General features: G+C 35.6%; 1 protein-coding gene across 1 annotated transcript in view; it reads left to right on the top strand.

Moving 5' to 3' along the window:
* The first annotated feature begins 14,733 nt into the window (after positions 1 to 14,733).
* Positions 14,734 to 17,827, top strand: part of LOC123547501 (protein SFI1 homolog) — a 47,824-nt gene continuing 44,730 nt past the window's right edge. Inside the window, exon 1 of the mRNA XM_053550661.1 lies at positions 14,734 to 15,095. Coding sequence (XP_053406636.1) covers positions 14,902 to 15,095 — 194 coding nt within the window. The 5' untranslated portion in view covers positions 14,734 to 14,901. The remainder of the gene's footprint in view (positions 15,096 to 17,827) is intronic.

Genomic DNA, 17,827 nt, shown 5'->3' on the forward strand with positions numbered 1-17,827 from the left:
TGTTTGGCTCACTTGTAATATCTGACCAGAGTCTCTGGACGGTCCGTTAGAAAGTATCTACAGTATAGCGAGCCAGCGAATGAAACATATTGTTATAGAATTACTGGACCTCAAATTCCAAATCTGTGTAAACAAAACTTTCCTGACATAAAATCTGCAGCATAGGTGTGATACACATTCTAATTCAGTTACAAACGGTAGTAACACTCCGTGATTTCACTTAGCAGTGCATTTAAATTGTCCTGAACTTTGTGCAGTATAACTGTCAAACCCATTCGGGCCGTGAATTTACATTACAATCACAAATAACAAACGGACGAAACATTTACCACAATAAACAGATAAGATGTAAATCTATATCAGTACTTTCACTGCAGTTATCCATTTTCGTGAATCATTTTGTAGAAAATACACAATCTGCTGATGTTTACATTTATCGGAGAAATTTAGCGGAAACAAGTGCGGTTTCCAAGCAAACGACCAAAAACTACTGTAATGCAACAAAATTACCCTAAGTATGTTCAGATACTGTATCGTTTACTCAACATCGAACTGTAAATCAATTGGGCAATAATTGTATGAATGCAGAACAATCATATTTTAGCGGAATCTTAAGCGGATCTATCTTTCCTGAAGGCGTAAGAGCCATGACAGTTCTAAGTTTAGCGTAACGTTTTGATTGGTCGATCGTTGCTGATTGGACGAGAGTGCATTTGAAAGTTTTGCGGCGGGACAATTTCAGTTGTGTATTCCAACGCCTGAAAGCTTATAAATACGAGCACAGACGTCAGTTGTCAGCTTTCCATCCGTCAGACACGGACATTAGGTCACGTTGTAGGTTAAAGATCCGCCATCCGCCAAAGCTCTAAGCCGCTAAAACAAGACTGCCGCTAAAGAACAGTTAATCCGCCAGTATATTTATTTACATTTGGTATGTGTAAACTCTGGTTATAAAATCCGCCAAAACGAGATGGCCGCTAAAAACTCGAAATCCGCCAAAAGCTTACTTCCCCTAACATCAAACATAGTAACACTGGGAACATTGTGGAAGCTCATACCAAGGGTGACATTATATAATAAGTCTCATTAAATTAAAGTATTGTTGTATTTTATTTAGTTAATACAATATTAAAAGTATAGAAATAGACATCTGTCTTTTATATGTGAATATTTCTAGGTAGTTTCGCATTCGGCCTGTATAAAAATCACTACCGTACCATCTCTATACTAAATAGCCCTGCCATCCTGTAACTTAAGCCTGGGCAATAGCAAATATAATAATAATCGTTCTCGAAATTAAGACCCGACGACGACGATTACAATATTGATACATATTCTAGAATGTAACGGCGGTTCTTGTCACTTTTCAGGAGAGTATGTAAACGTGTTAATAGAGAGATTCTGACTCGCGTGCTGTTAAAACTCCTTTTAATATCTGTGTTTCCAATGCAAAGCGTAAACATATTAAAGCTCCATAAAGGAAATGACGTTAACGTGATGAAACAGCGCTGATTTTCTCGTGCATTTCATGAAAATTTAATGACGTTGATGGATAATGTATTCATTTTTAGATTTTTACATGTTTAAGGTTTAGGAGTATATCACCAAAACACAGAAATATTTTATAAACGAATAACATCGTTACCAATATTTTACTTAACCATTACATGTTCTGCCGTACTGTCCCGTACTGAAAATATTCTGAAAAAGTTGTCCCCCTTTGAAAATGAATGCCATTTGTAAAGAAATAAAAATAAACAATTGCTGAAAACTGTGTTCCACTTAATTATGTAAAATTTCAACACTCGCATGCGATTGCAAATGAATCAAAACTAACATGTGTAACAGTTCTTTGAAAATGGTGAGTTTTTGAAGGCGTTTGACTGCCCGGAAGTGGGTCCCATTTAGGAAGTCTTTTTTTCGGAATTCAATGTTTACTTTAGTATACTGACACTTGTTTTGTTGTTTTTGTGATGATAGCGTGTATATTACTTATATTACTCTACAAAACAAGTGTCAGTATACTGATATAAGCATTGAATTCCAAAAAAAGAGCTGTTTAAACAGGCCCCACTTCCAGACAGTCAAGCGCTTTTAAAAACTCACCATTTTCAAGGAACTGTTACACATGTTTGTTTTGATGCATTTGTAATAGCGTGCGAGTGTTGAAATTTCACATAACTAGGTGGAACACAGTTTTCAGCGATTGTTTATTTTTATTTCTTTACAAATGGCATTCATTTTCAAAGGGGGACAACTTTTTCAGAATAGTTTCAGTACGGGACAGTACGGCAGAACATGTAATGGTCAGGTAAAATATTGGTAACGATGTTGTTCGTTTATAAAATATTTCTGTGTTTTGGTGATATACTCCTAAACCTTAATGCTAGAAAAGTGTTGGCATATGTGCATGTCGAGTTATAACATCTACGCCTATAATTAACGGTTAATGCGGAGACGATAATGTTACACACCGATAGCCACACGAGAACTACATGTGCAGATATAGACTTGCCACAGTTCGCTACTGCGAAAATATAAAGTGGTAATATTGGACTGGGAATTCATGGCATGGCCTGCTTTTTAATTTTGTCTTTTGGCAGTTCCTGTGATATGCAGGCTCCATAACCTCAGATCCCCTTTCTAAATTCCAGTTTGTTTAGTTCTGCCAATTGTTTTCTCGTTTAGGGCAGACCAATTATTTTAACTGGGGACCATAAGCCGCTTTTTATGGAATTACACGCAAGTGTATCATTGAAGGTTCCATGTGCACCGCCGTATGAACACATCTGCGGATGTCTCTAAATTGTTTTTTTTTTGTGCTTTTAGCATGGGTAAATGTTGAGTTCTGCTCAACCCGGGGCTAGAGGGCGTGGACGGTAGCATGCATTTCCACTCCCGTCTATGAACAGGCCCAATCAAACCGAGCCTGCAACATTTTCGTTTTAGTCGTGTTGAGCGACCTTAGGAGTTTCCACTTTTTCTATTTCAATCAATAATTTAGGTAGGAATAATTAGCTTTCATGGAGACAAAAAAAAATCAACTGCATTTAAGTGTTCTTGTAGGCGGCAGAGAATGCTTTAACAAGGGTGAAACATTTATCCTGTTTGCCAGCGAATACCAGTTCATTTAATTTGCTTGTTATCCCCCGCCAAAGGTGGATGGATATAGAGTTGGCGTTGTCCGTCCGGCAGTTCGTCCGTGAGTGTAGGAGTCCAAAATTGAAAATTACATATCTTCCTCAAGTGGTACTTGGCATACATACGGACCACGGCAAGGTCTATATACTTCCAATTTTGATATACTAAAGGATGCATGACGGCTGTTTTTTTAAATTAAATATGAGTATTGGAAAAATCTTTGGACTAATATGAAACTCGCCAACGCTTGTATCAGTGTGGACGTTGCCGGATCATAAAGCTATGGTAAAACGTTTTAGTCGAAAGTCTATTTTGTGTGTCCGTGCATTTCTAAAATAAACGTACAAAAGTATGCGCGTAAATATACACCTGCACCTGTTCACGCGCTAATATGCAGGTCAACGCATATATGGACGTGCACGCGTATGTATACGAGCACTTCTAATTAAAAGTGCACTTATCACATAAAATTATACGTGCACGTGGCCGGTGCACTTGTAAATGTATAGATGTACGTGTATACTTATGTAAGAGGAGGTGTGTCCCCTTCAAATTGGCAATTTGATATATAACGTGAACTACACCAAATAAAACACATTCAATGCACGCTTTAATAAACTAGTACATTTGAATTCTTTAAACGGGTGGATAATTTTTGATGATTTACATACCACCGACTTCCACCTTGTGAGTCCTTTGTTTAAATTTCATAATTAAAAGATATGTCTGTGATTGAAAACAAATACGTAGTCATCGCCCATTGTCCTTTTGATGAATGTTAAACATTGTTCGCCTTCAAACACATTTTGATGAATGTCCTTCAGCCGCCTAGCGACCTCAATGGAGTAACTTAAATATTGTTAAAAACCGCTGCAAGTACAATTCTCTTATACATCACGGCTATACCACCAAACATTGTTCCGCCGACAGAAGCCGTTCCATAAGTGACAGCCGCTCTTATTGCCGAATCTACCATTATACCATAATCTGTAGCATAGGATCCAGACTTTATATCCATCCGTCTCATTCCTCACTTTCAGATACGTTAGCAAACACACGCAGTATAAGACATGCTTTTCAGCACGAGCCATGCTATGGTGGCACCTTGGCCAGTTCCGAGTTTCCACGCGAGCGACTGCCACAAAAGTCCCAACAAGGACACTCCCAAGTAACTCGAAACTTTTCAGTGTCTTTTTCGCCACGTGTGTCCCAAATTATAGTCTCCTCTAACGACCATCGTTACATGTAGGTTTTTCAACCATTCAACACCCAGGCCGTGCAACAAACAGAATCTAGTTTCACATGTCTGTCAAGTATTTGTAATTGTATATATATATAAAAGAAAGCTCACAGAAGATATTTGATATCTGTTGTAAAACATTCGTCGATTTTATCCAGTTAACATCATGTGACATAGTAAATATAATAGTTTTCAGTCACCTGACTGCATCTGCTTAAATATCAGTGATGATTTGTCTTCTTTAAAAAGCGGTGAGAATGTCAAGCCCTTCGCTGTCATCGAAATTCACATCAGCTAAATCACCGCCTACGTCGAAACTAGCAGCAGCGTCCGTTGAAACTTGATTTCTCTTGGATTTCTTCTTTCCTTGCTTCTTGTTGTGGCTTGCTTGTCTTTCCTCGGTTGCAAGTAGTCCCTTCACTCCGGAAACATCACTCTTGCTAGGTTTTGGCATGTACGGAAACCCGGCGATTATATTTTGATTGTCATGAAATGCCAGAGCGCTTGAGGATTTGTAAATCCGCGTGACAATAATGTCATCTTCATCTGCGTTTTTCTCATCATCGTCACCGTTACCCCTGCAGCAGCAGAAATTCAATAATCTGGCAAGGATCGACCTTTTTTTCTTACCACGATTTTTAGCCATTTTTCTGTCAGCAGTGTTGGTATGTTTTCATATTACTGTTGCAATAATAACGTTCGTTACAACGTCCTGAAGCTAACGTTTTGACGTCATATTAATCTGTGTCGTACGACGGTGACGTAAACTCGAATATTTGAGGATGGATGCTGTCCAATTTCAAAAGTTCATGATCACTTTCTTTAAACTTTCAGTTGATAATGCAAATAAATTCAAACAGGATAACAATTATAACCATCATAATATCATCATGATGATCATCATCGTCATCGGTTTCAATAAGTTGATTGTTAAGACGGTATTAATATAAAAATACTGTTAATTTGGGTTTAAGTGTTATCAAAAAAATAATAGATACGTATGTTTATTAATTCTTACGTATTATACACATTAATGTGATAAATACTTTCTACCTAAAGTCTACTGGTATTTCTCGCGGCGACATTCTTTGCGTGACATCTTCAAAATACGGACATGGGCCCTTCTGTATATCTTGTGCTGTAGATCCCAATATTAATTTTGTCGTCTTATTATTCTATGTACAGTTTATTTAAGCCTAACCTTTTTAGCTGAATTTGTTAATAGATTGTTTTTAATTTTAAAAAAGGTTAAGATCTGATGAAATGTGTAAATTAAGATTTAGTAAAATTGGATGAAATCAAAGTCGGTCTTTACAGAAAAATACAGACAAAATTCTGATTTGTTGTAACCTAAATTATGTTCTGTAATCGATATTGTAAATTTTCTCTGAACAAAAGAAGATAAAGGTAATAATTCTTACAAAATGTAAAAATTGTGCACGCATATCTATTTTTAAAACTGACCGCTGTGTATCAAACTATGGTATAAAATTTTGTAGCTAAATTCTAGTAAAATTGAGTATTTAAATACTTGTGTGTTGCTAACGCCCGAATTCATAAAAATATATAATACAATGTAGATCATAAAAACATAATTACATTTGAATAAATGAATTAAAATATATCAAAATATGTACAAACGCGTTTCGTGGGCTTCTGTTTGAACAGTCATTTTCGTAAATCAGCCCCTGACACTGCTAGTATGCATTTCAACTGTTGTGCCAGCGCCATTTTAAAAGCACCCTTCTGCCTTAGGCTATATAACCTTTGTGCTCAAAGCCTTAAAATTATTGTTAATTCTTAGAATAGCTATAGAAAAAGAGGGATGTAAAGACCAATTTGAAATCGTAAATAGGGTCAACATGACAAAAGAGGGACTGAAAATGCATATGAAGTAACTTAGATTTACTTGATTAAACACGTTGAATAAAATTGATAAAATATCGACAGAGCCTGGCATTTTATTATTTTATTCAACTCATTTAATCAGACACTCGTGTAATATCCTATATTTATGTAAAGGCAAGCTTTATTCAATGTCGCATATAATCCCCATACAACATGAGCTACAAACTAGGTATCCAGTAACAGATACTTACCTGGACTTACCTTACCTTACCTGCTAGTACAACCCTTTAATACAGAGTGCCAAGCAAGGAGACTACCGGTCCCATACTGAACTATTGGGTTCATACAAAACTACTATCATATTCAGACCCGTAGGTTCCAGGATGAGCACCTCCCAGTAATAATCAAGATCATGATTGCTGGGTACTATACTGTATACGTAGTTACGAGTTTTTAAAATATTCACAACTTTCATCAAATGATATGGAATAATTGTTAATATACAAGGGCCAACCATGCACTCACTATGGTTCAAATATTGATGATCAAGGTTACATAAGTTGCAATCGTGTTCAAAGCAAATTTTCATGGTGCACACACTATAGCTAGCTTGTTCCCAGTCTAATGGTGTGTGGGAAGCTGTATAGACATCTGTAATGTAGGGATAACTCATGATTTTTGTGTAATATCACCTGTAGAATCCCGAAGGATTCAGCTATTGTCAAGTTACCTTAAAGACACACCACAAAATATCTGTAGTCTTTTGTATTTCCATGATGGTAATTATACATGTTTTTTTATGGAGAAATGAGTAATAACAAGCATCTAGTTACAATTTGACAGTAACAGATATAAGGCTAAGACAATGTATTTAATGCCTAAATATATTATTCAATTAATGTAGTAGTATGCACGGTACTTCATGTATTAAGGCGAGTTTGTCCGACAAAAACAGACACAATTCAAGTGACTGTAACACCCTGCACCTTGGCAGTGCACCCATTGACTTCTCCAGTTCTGAAAGACTACTAGGTGTGCAAGTTGACAGAAATTTAAATTGGAAAGATCATACTGATAATGTTCTAAAAAATGTAATTCAAAACTTTATCTCCTCAAAAGAATAAAATACTTCTTAGACATTCCTATTAGAAAACTGTTTTTCAATGCGTATATATTACCTCATTTAGAGTATTGCTGTTCTGTCTGGGGAAACTGTAACTCAGAACAGGCTGATTCCATTCTCAAATTTCAGAAGAGAGCGGCTAGGATTATCCTGGACACAAAATTTGATGCACCCTCTGAGGAACTGTTTATTAAACTAAACTGGATGAAATTCCCAGAGCGAGTCAAATACAAACAGTCAATTATGGTTTATAAGTCTGTCAACAATATATGCCCTCAATACCTACAAGATAAATTTACTCACACCCATACTATTCACAAACGTATTCTAAGATCAACTGACTCAGAACTTAACTGGTATCCCCCTAAACCAAGATTAGAATTTTTTCGAAAAAGCTTTGAATACTCAGGAGCAAAGATCTGGAATACACTGCCAAATGATGTCCGTCAGGCAAAAAGTCTTGCAAGCTTTAAATGTAAATACATAAGTCATTGGAGAATGTCTTCTATAGGTCAAAGTTCATAAGCAATAATATTAAAGTGTCATATTCAAATTTTTGTAAAGTAATTATTCCAAATTTTGTCTATGATGACTTTATTATGTTGTGTTGTACAGTCATCGAAATTGTGAGATGTTATGTTTATATCTATTTCCTTTGTTTAAAAAATTGTCATGAAGCATCTCTTCATCTATTATAAAGCTTGTTTTTGGTCTCTCTTTAATAAGATTGTTTACATGTAAATACCATGTGATTGTCATTATCAACCTCTGTTTTGTTTCATTTTGTACCGTTGTAAATATGTGTTTTGTATGAGGCTCACAGGGAAGATTGGGCTAGACCTAACTGTGTTGCCTTTATAAATAAAGTCTGTATTATTATTATTATTATTATTATTAGTATAGACCACACTTCGTTTCTACAGTGTAAGATAGTTATTATTCTATGTTTATAAAACTATATTGAGAAGAGAATGGCTGAATAAGTTTGCAGATGAAGTTGTGAAAACGGGGCCTAGATTGTCCACCTGTCATCTTGTAGAATAGTTGTATTATACCAGTATTACTAGAATTATTTGCACCAAGTTCATGTGGGAGGAAAAAGTAGACCACTAGGTATTGGTGGGTCTTTAACACTTCTAATTTCTTGAATACCGATGGATAAAAATAAATGCTATAGCACTGCTGACCTTGACATTTTATAGGGAAAAATACAAGTATATATAACTCTCAAAATATACTAAGCATTTAGAATTGAAGCTCAAACAAGAGCTGGCACTGTTAGTGACAAACGCACAGAAATAGATTTTGCTTGACAGTGTCATACTTACGATTTGATGCAAACGTGCTCAGGGGTCGCTTTGTGCAATATTTTACCATTTTTAATGGAAATTCTACAAAAACGGCAGTCCCTCGTCAAACTGTACAGAAGTGTTTACATTAACGACAAAGAATTTCACTAAACAAGTGTTTGTCGCTGGAAGAGTACACATGTGGGCTCCTGTTTCACTAGTTGTTTACATTCAAACGTGAATGAATATGGGAAAACTCATTAGAAAACTTACCGTAATGTAGTCAGCCGGCCATATTTATCCACCGCTTCTGCAACGAATCCTTTACCGCCGCGGCGTTGGAACCACCGCTTCTGCGAAAGCTATGGCCAGTGTGGAAACAGACCCAATTAACGTTTGACTTCTAAGTGTGACCTTGACCTTGTAGCTAGGGGTCTGAGTATTACACATGAAACGTCGTCTCATTAAGGTTAATATTTATGCCAAACTATTTCAAAATTCCTTCATGGATGGCAGAGTTACAGCCCGGACAAGAATTTACAAAGTTACGGTCGGACGGACGGACGGACAATGCGATTTTAATATGCCCACCTTCGGGGCATAAAAATCAAAGAACATACTGTAGTGTAAAAAAAAGTTATTTGCTGAAACATCGTTAAAAGATGTAAGGATGTTATTAATAAATAAAAACCTAAAATTATCAACTGCTTTTGTAAAATTCTTGAAATAGATATATACTAAATAACTTAATAATGACATAATATATTAACAAAGTAGATCCCTCGGAAGCACCGAGGACAAGGCAAATAGTGAATATTGCAGACTCGATTTGATTGAGACCGCATTAGCTCTAGTTGGTTTAATTTGTACAATAGTCAGGAGTGTATTTATGTATTTAGATAATTTACAACCATGCTTTGCACAGAATGTCACGGATCAGAGGGATAGACTGGCTATATTCATCACTACAACCCGGCAAACTGTAGGGAATCTAAAGTGGTAGTATATTCATGGCATGACCATATCCAAGGGGTGATTATAAACAAAGCTATGAGAGCGGAAGTTTTGGAACCACCCAGGCCGGACTTACCTTGTTGGCAAATATCAACCACGTTTTCGGACAAAAGCTTATCACAACACGGCAATATCCGGTGTACGCATCCTCACCGTGGGAATGTTCATGCTGAGAAACTAAACAGTACCAATAACACGACATGAAAGTCGTGCTGAACGAAATATAAAAGCCTTTACTGAATTTTCGGGGAGACTTTTTACGGCCGCCACACGGCACAAACAACGCTGCTGTGATCATAAAATAGAAAATGTGGAAACTCTACAGGTCGCTAAACACGGCAAAAACGAAAATGTTTCAGACTCGGTTTGATTGGGCCTGTTCATGGACGGTAGTGGAAATGCATGCTACCGTCCACGCCCTTTTTTCTGTATTTATTAACAATGACCTTGACATAATCTACCAACATTTTTCTCTACGAAAGCTATCTATTTACTAGGTTTGGTCTGCTAAAATAAATTATTCTCAACTCGAGTTATTTGCAGAAACAACTTTTTACCATTAGTAACAATTAATGATCTTAGTTAATCTTGACACAAGCGATCCAGCTGTGGCCTGGATGCAAGGTTCCTAAATTCCAAATTTGGTTGCAATACATAATTCCTCACTAAATTATTGAGAAGAAACAATTTTCTATTTTCAATAATGGCTACCTGGACCTTGACTCCAGTGACCAGAACCAAAGGGTACCTCAGTCTCCTCTAAGAAAGCTATAATGAGCTTGAATACAACATCCCATAATTGTCAAAAATGGACTTTAAAGGGTCATTTGCAAAGAAATACCTTATTTACAAAACATTGTATAAGTCCTGAGGGTCATTATTCATGTGTTTCTCAGGCAATTCCACTGAAACTCGCAGGGCTACATTTTCTTATAGCAATTAATACTATTACGATGTTTTATTTAATTCCTTCAAGCCATGAGATATGACTCCAGATGGACAGAAAATGGAATAAAAGGCGCTATTTATAAACAAAGTGTAAGTATATATGTAATAAGTTTAATGGTTTTTCTTTTAGGAATCTGTCTGAAAGTTGTAAGGCCGCATTTCCCTACAGCAGTTAACATTTGTACCATACTTTAATGAAATATTTTAAGCAATGTCTGAGATATGACTCCAGACAGATAGAAAATGGAATAAAAACACTATAAACAGAATATGACTTATAAGTACAGAGGGCCATAAATCTTGTCTTCTTCAATCAATCCGACTGAAACTTGCAAGGCCTCACGAGCAAATGAGAGGACATTTGTTGGATACTGAGGATAACAGGTAACGGTAAATTCTACTTATTCGGCATTGGTTGTTGGGTACTTTCTTCGCTTATAGGGTACTAGGTTAAAACGAAATAGGATAGGAATAGCATTTCTATAGTCCCCACCCCTATCTATCTATACTGTTTAACTCCCCTTTCGGGTATTATTAACACGCACAGTCAGTGCAAGAGAAAACAGACTGAAAACAGTTAAAAGTGTTAGATATACAGACAAGAGTAGTAAAATCAGGTTAAAAACACACTTCTCTACAACTAGTTGCATTTAAGTTGGCATACTGCCTGCTTGAAAGATTCAAGCGTGGGCAGGAGAACAATTTCAGACGGGAGGTTGTTCCATAAGACGAGAGTACTTGGGGAAAAAAATGAAAATTTATGATGATTGGAAACTGTATTGATTTATCCATAGGCCAGGGTGTGTGTGACGAGTCGGTCTCCTGGCTTTTTTTCAAAATAAGCTGGGATAGGAACAGCTACCAACGGCTGGACAATTTTGCAAAACAAAACTGATTTTGCATCTGTTCGTCTGTTCTCTAAAGATCTTAAACACGGCCTGTAAACACTGGCTCCCTCTCTTTGTTGGAGGTGAGTTGAAAAAAGATCCAATGACACTTCCGGAGGCGGCGCTAAAGACCGAAACTATGCGAGAAATGTAAACAAAGAAAGATGGTGAGTTGAAGTTTTACTTTCTGTAACAAATTTAAGACCTTCTTTCAATAATCGGACAATGTAGTTCCACTCAGAAATGGTTAAACTTGTTATGTATGCAGATCGATTTGCAGCGCGAAAGCATTTCTTGATGTGAGGACTTGTAAATAGCGTAGTTTTTATCAGGAATTACTCATGCTATGGCCAAAAGTTATTATCCACATGTTCTTAAGATAACAATCAAATTGAAAATGTTATGTATTCGAGATATTTATTCCTCATTGTTATGTACAGTATATGTCATTCCCCCTTTACTTTATTGATGACTCATTGTTTGAAATTGACCTCAGCTTGAATATAGCTCCGAAGTCCGGTATCCATACACACAAACCAAAATAGACCAAACAGAAGCGGTCCAAAGACGGGTAGCGCGTTGGGCTATGTCCTACTTTAGCCGCATCTCCAGTGTCACTGACATGTTAAAAATGTCTAAAATGGCGCAGGCTAGATCTCCGGCGCATTGACACCCGACTCTCCCTTATGTATAAAAGTGCAAATCAACTAACTGCAATCCCGTTGGAAGATTATCTCATCCCCCTAACAAGACAATCACGCCATTATCATTTGAAGAAAAAATGGTAAAGTATTACATACAAGGTATCATTAAGATTAGTCTTGGATCGTCAGATCATAATACAGTCTTTCATGAAATGAACATTAAAATTGGTAGACCTCGTCAAGTAAAACGTGAAATCAAACAATTTAAAAAAGCTAACTGGGATTCATTCAAATCTGATCTCAATGAATACTTTAAAAATGTTTTTGTTAAACTCTCATCTAATGACCCAAACATACTGTGGGGAAAATTTAAAAATAAAGTCAATGAGCTATCAAGTAAATACATACCAACTAAAATGACTAAACCCAGAAGTGATCTTCCCTGGGTAACAAAAAAAGATCATCAAAATGATACATAAAAGAGATAAACTACACACTAAATGTAAAAACGCTAAAGGAAAAGAACATTATAGCAAAATGAGACAGCGACTTACTATTCTTAAAGCCACCATTCAAAGAGAAATACGCAAATCATACTGGGAATATCTAGAATCGGTAATCTTTTCTAATGACTCAGAGACTGGTAAAAACAAAAAGTTCTATTCTTTTGTGAAACACAAAAAAAACAGACAATCATGGTGTAGCACCCTTAAAATCTGAAGGTAAAACTTATACCAAACCATATGATAAAGCAACAATTCTAAACAAACAATTTGAATCTGTTTTCTCAAAACCTAAACCAGTCAGTCTTAAACAACTTTGTGAATTAAATCTTTTTGAAAGTGACAAAATTCAGCAAGTAAATAAAATGACCGATATAGATATAACTGTAGAAGGTGTTTTGAAAATGCTCAAGGATCTGAATCCTAACAAGGCATCTGGTCCGGATTAGCTGTCACCAAGATTACTTAAAGAACTTTCTCTCGAAACAGCTCCTTTTCTCACTAAAGTCTTCCAGAACTCACTGAGAACTGGTATAGTTCCAGAGGACTGGAAAACTGCTATCGTTGCACCTGTATATAAAAAGGGTCCTAAATATAAAGCTAGCAATTATCGGCCACTCTCCTTGACATGCATAGCCTCCAAACTAATGGAGCATATCATGGTCTCTAACATCATGCGCCATCTCGACAGCAACAATCTTCTCACACCTTTCCAACATGGCTTCCGTTCCAAACATAGCTGTGAGACTCAACTATTATCCTTTACACAAGAAATTTTTGACAATCTCCAATCTGGAAAACAAACAGATCTCATTGTAATGGATTTTTCGAAAGCTTTCGACAAGGTCGATCATCAACTTCTTCTCTATAAACTCATGAAACTTGGTGTCAACAAAACATCTCTATCTTGGATTCAATCTTTTCTTAGTAATCGCTCTCAATCTGTAGTAGTTGAAGGCTCACACTCTGATTCTCTACCAGTTCTATCAGGGGTTCCCCAATGTTCAGTGTTGGGTCCTTGTCTCTTCCTCTGTTTCAATGACATCCCCGACTCTGTTAAAAGTAGAATACGCTTATTTGCTGATGATACCATCATATACCTCACCATCGACTCATTAGTAGACTCTAACAAACTTCAAGATGATTTGACAAAATTAGAAGAATGGGAACGTAAATGGTCTATGGAATTCAATCCTGATAAATGCGAAATCATAAGAATCTCCAAAAAAAAGAAAAAATATCATTTTTCCATATAAACTACATAATCAAGAACTAAAAACCACAGAAAATGCTAAATATCTTGGGATTACTATTAGTGATGACTTTAGTTGGAAAAAACATATTGAAACTACATCTTCAAAAGCTAATAACACTCTCAGATTCATAAAAAGAAATGTACAATGTAATAACCGTAATATCAAAGAAACTGCCTATAAAACATACGTCCGCCCACAATTAGAATACTGTAACACCATATGGCATCCATGGCAGAAAAATTTAGCATATGAGATAGAGAAGGTGCAAAGAGCTGCAGCCAGATATGTTATGAATGATTACTCATACCAAAGCAGTGTAACATCAATGCTTGAAATTCTTAAATGGCAGACATTAGAACAGAGAAGAATACATGCATCTTTAATTATGTTGTATAAAATATCACACAACCTCGTCTCTGTAGATCATAACCACCTGACAGCCTCTAGAAATTTAAACTTTATCATTCCATCTTCAAGAACACAATATCATATGAACTCCTTTTTCCCCCGCACGATCAGATACTGGAACGCCTTGCCTTATAACATCAAGGACAGTGTGAACCTTCAGTGCTTCACATCTGACCTAGACTCGCATATGTACTAATGTCATCATCCTGTTTTTATTTTTAACAAAGCTGTACATATTACTGCTCTTACTCTCTTAACACATGCATATCATGTATCATGTAACATAGCAACATGTTTTTAATAAATGCCCCGACCTCCCAGTTATGATCAGAAATTGATTGTTGGGAGTATCCCCGTAGATGTAGATTGAGTTCAAATGAGTACGGTACGGTATGGAAAATAGACAATTTGAATTACTCCCCTTTGCTACTCTTTAGTTTGTTTACAAAATGGCGCTGAAAGACAAATTTCGGTTGAAAACAGAAAGAAAGTGTTCATTTGCCATATACTGAACTTCACCAAGATCTAAAGACGAAAACATACAATGAAGTATGTGACATTAACTTTAAAACATCGATTCCTGGTTTTGAACTTCCAAGAATGACTGACAAACCTAAAAATGTTGGTGGCGATTTTCGTCTTGCTGTTCTTCGAGATTTGGGTAACCAGTTGCAGATAAAAGCAGAAAGAATGCGACTGTTAGCACGTGCAGAAGAAGGACTTGAGGATGTTGATTACAATCCGTATTCATCAACACATTTGCCTCGAGAAGCCACCTCCATACTAACAGAAATGTAAGTTCATACAGGATCAGACATGTTGCAAGGGAGGTAATTATTTGAATAAAAATTTAGACTTTAAATGCCATACATGTAGATTTGTATGAAATTCTGTATACTATATGGAAAACAATAACAGAAATCATACCACTAATAGGAGAATTTTGCCATTGTACAATTGCATCAGTTGAAATGATATGTAGTCCACTAATTTGACGCGATCCTAGGGAATATCGAGATAAGTTTTTCAAGGTGTATATAAATACAGAAAGACACCGAAAGACACCAAAAAACACTATAAAAACATACAAAAAGACTTTATACATATAACTCGCCAATAGCGGGTCACTATCTAAACTTTTAGCATATAGTGAAGAATGTTTATGTTGAGCGCAAATAACCAATATGCGCTATTTACCAAACGCGCAGCGCATATAACAAATTTTTGTACGTTGGTTATATGCGCAACGATTTACCAATCGTTGCGCAGGATAAATTTAACCTGCCCGATTTACCAAATGCGCAGCGCAAATAACAAATGTAACTTTATATATCAGAAATTTGCATTTCGTGTTTGATAAATCATGCAGTTGGTCAATTTATTAATAAATATAGATGTCAAATGCTGAATATCTCGGTACTTAAATTAGGTGTCATAAATTTGTTTCTACATCAGTAAATTCACGGCAGTCGGTCACCAGGTTTCAATACCTCCAATCTTATACAAGATGCAATAAAACCCAAACATGCGTGAAGGTGTGATTTCCTCCAGCTTGCACACGTCGTCCCCTGGTATGTTTTAGGCTATTTTTATAATTTTCTACTTCACCCGAGCACACACTTAGCAAAATATCGTTTTTATTATATTGAAATATCTTGAAATTTCCCAATAATATTCTTTCTACCAACGGGAGCATATCTCTCAACATGTCTAAGATAAAAGATGAAATAAAAAAGTCACAGAATTAAAAGAAAATTCTTACAGATCTTATCTATATTATTATTATTATCATTATTATTATTATTTTATAGTACAAAATCGATTGAATAAAGAGTAGGCCTTTGATTACAGACTAAAACTATAGAGTTTTTTTACAAATCTAAATGGATCTATAATGTTACACCTGTAACTTACGTGGGAGGTCGGTCCTGCGCTAATAGCAAAGTTTGAAATTACACTGTATTTCAGATATATTTCATTCATAAAACATACTATTTATGTAACTTTCAAATGAATACTGTAGAAAAATGAATAGAAAAAGAGTGATTTCTGTCATAACGAGAACGAAATATTACATTTTTTATCCGCGCAAGATGTGTGTCTGCGCTAATGATAAATCTGGAAATTACTCTGATAACTTGAATATCTTTTATAAATCATATTAACTTTTACTTTGATTTACGATTACAGATTAAAACTATAAGGTTTTTTTACAAATCAAAATGGATCTATAATGTTACACCTGTAACTTGCGTGGCAGGTCGGTCCTGCGCTAACAGCAAAGTTTGAAATTACACTGTATTTCAGATATATTTCATTCATAAAACATACTATTTATGTAACTTTCAAATGAATACTGTAGAAAAATGAACAGAAAAAGAGTGATTTCTGTCATAACGAGAACGAAATATTACATTTTTTATCTGCGCAAGATGTGTGTCTGCGCTAATAATAAATCTGGAAATTACTCTGATAACTTGAATATCTTTTATAAATCATATTAACTTTTACTTTGATTTACGATTACAGACTAAAACTATAGGGTTTTTCTCGTTATGACGGAAATCACGCTTCTTTCTATTTTTTTTTTCTACTCCGAAAAATTTTTTATGAAGTTACATAAATAGTATCTTTTAGAATTGAAATATGTTTGAAAGATCAATGTCAGTTCAGAAATTGCTATTAGCACAGGAACAACATCCCGCGCAGGCTACGGATGAAACATTATATTCAGATTTTCAAAAGCTACATTTTTAGATTGTAATCGAAAAACGAAGTAAAAGATAAAATGGTTTATAAAAGATATTCAAGTTATTGGAGGAATTTTCAGACTTCTATTAGCGCAGGACACACATCTTGCACACCTACAAAATGTAAAATTTCGTTCACATTTTGAGGAATTTTATTAGTTATTCATTCTATTTATCTCACTATAAAACATTAAACAATTATATAAGTATAAAATATCTGTAAGTTCGTCTTTTAATTCTGCTTATTTTTGTTTTATTTTTAATCTTGGCCATGTCAAGAGATATGCTCACGTCGGTAAAAAGAATTGCGCTTTTTCAATATGATGAAAAGAAAAGCGATATGGTGAAATGTGGTAAGTGTGTGGCAATTCAGTCTGTTATGTAAGTCTCCTTTATGTTCTATATTCGGTATAAAATGACTGCGTGTGATCGAATGAAGTAAAATACTTTAGTTATAAAAAGAATAGAGAGGACGATGTGGCTATCCGAAGGAAATCACACCTTCACGCATGTTTGAGTTTTATTGCATATTGTATCATATTGCAGGTATTGAAACCAGGTGACCGACTCCCATGAATTTAATGATGTTGAAATAAATTTATGACACATTTTTAGCTCGACTATTCGAAGAATAGTCTAGCTATTCTACTCACCCTGGCGTCGGCGTCGGCGTCGGCGTCGGCGTCGGCGTCACACCTTGGTTAAGTTTTTGCATGCAAGTACATACAGCTATCATTTAAAGGCATATAGCTTTGAAACTTATTTATTCTTTTTCT

The sequence above is a fragment of the Mercenaria mercenaria genome, chromosome 9, assembly GCF_021730395.1.
Source record: "Mercenaria mercenaria strain notata chromosome 9, MADL_Memer_1, whole genome shotgun sequence".
Classification (NCBI taxonomy): domain Eukaryota; kingdom Metazoa; phylum Mollusca; class Bivalvia; order Venerida; family Veneridae; genus Mercenaria; species Mercenaria mercenaria.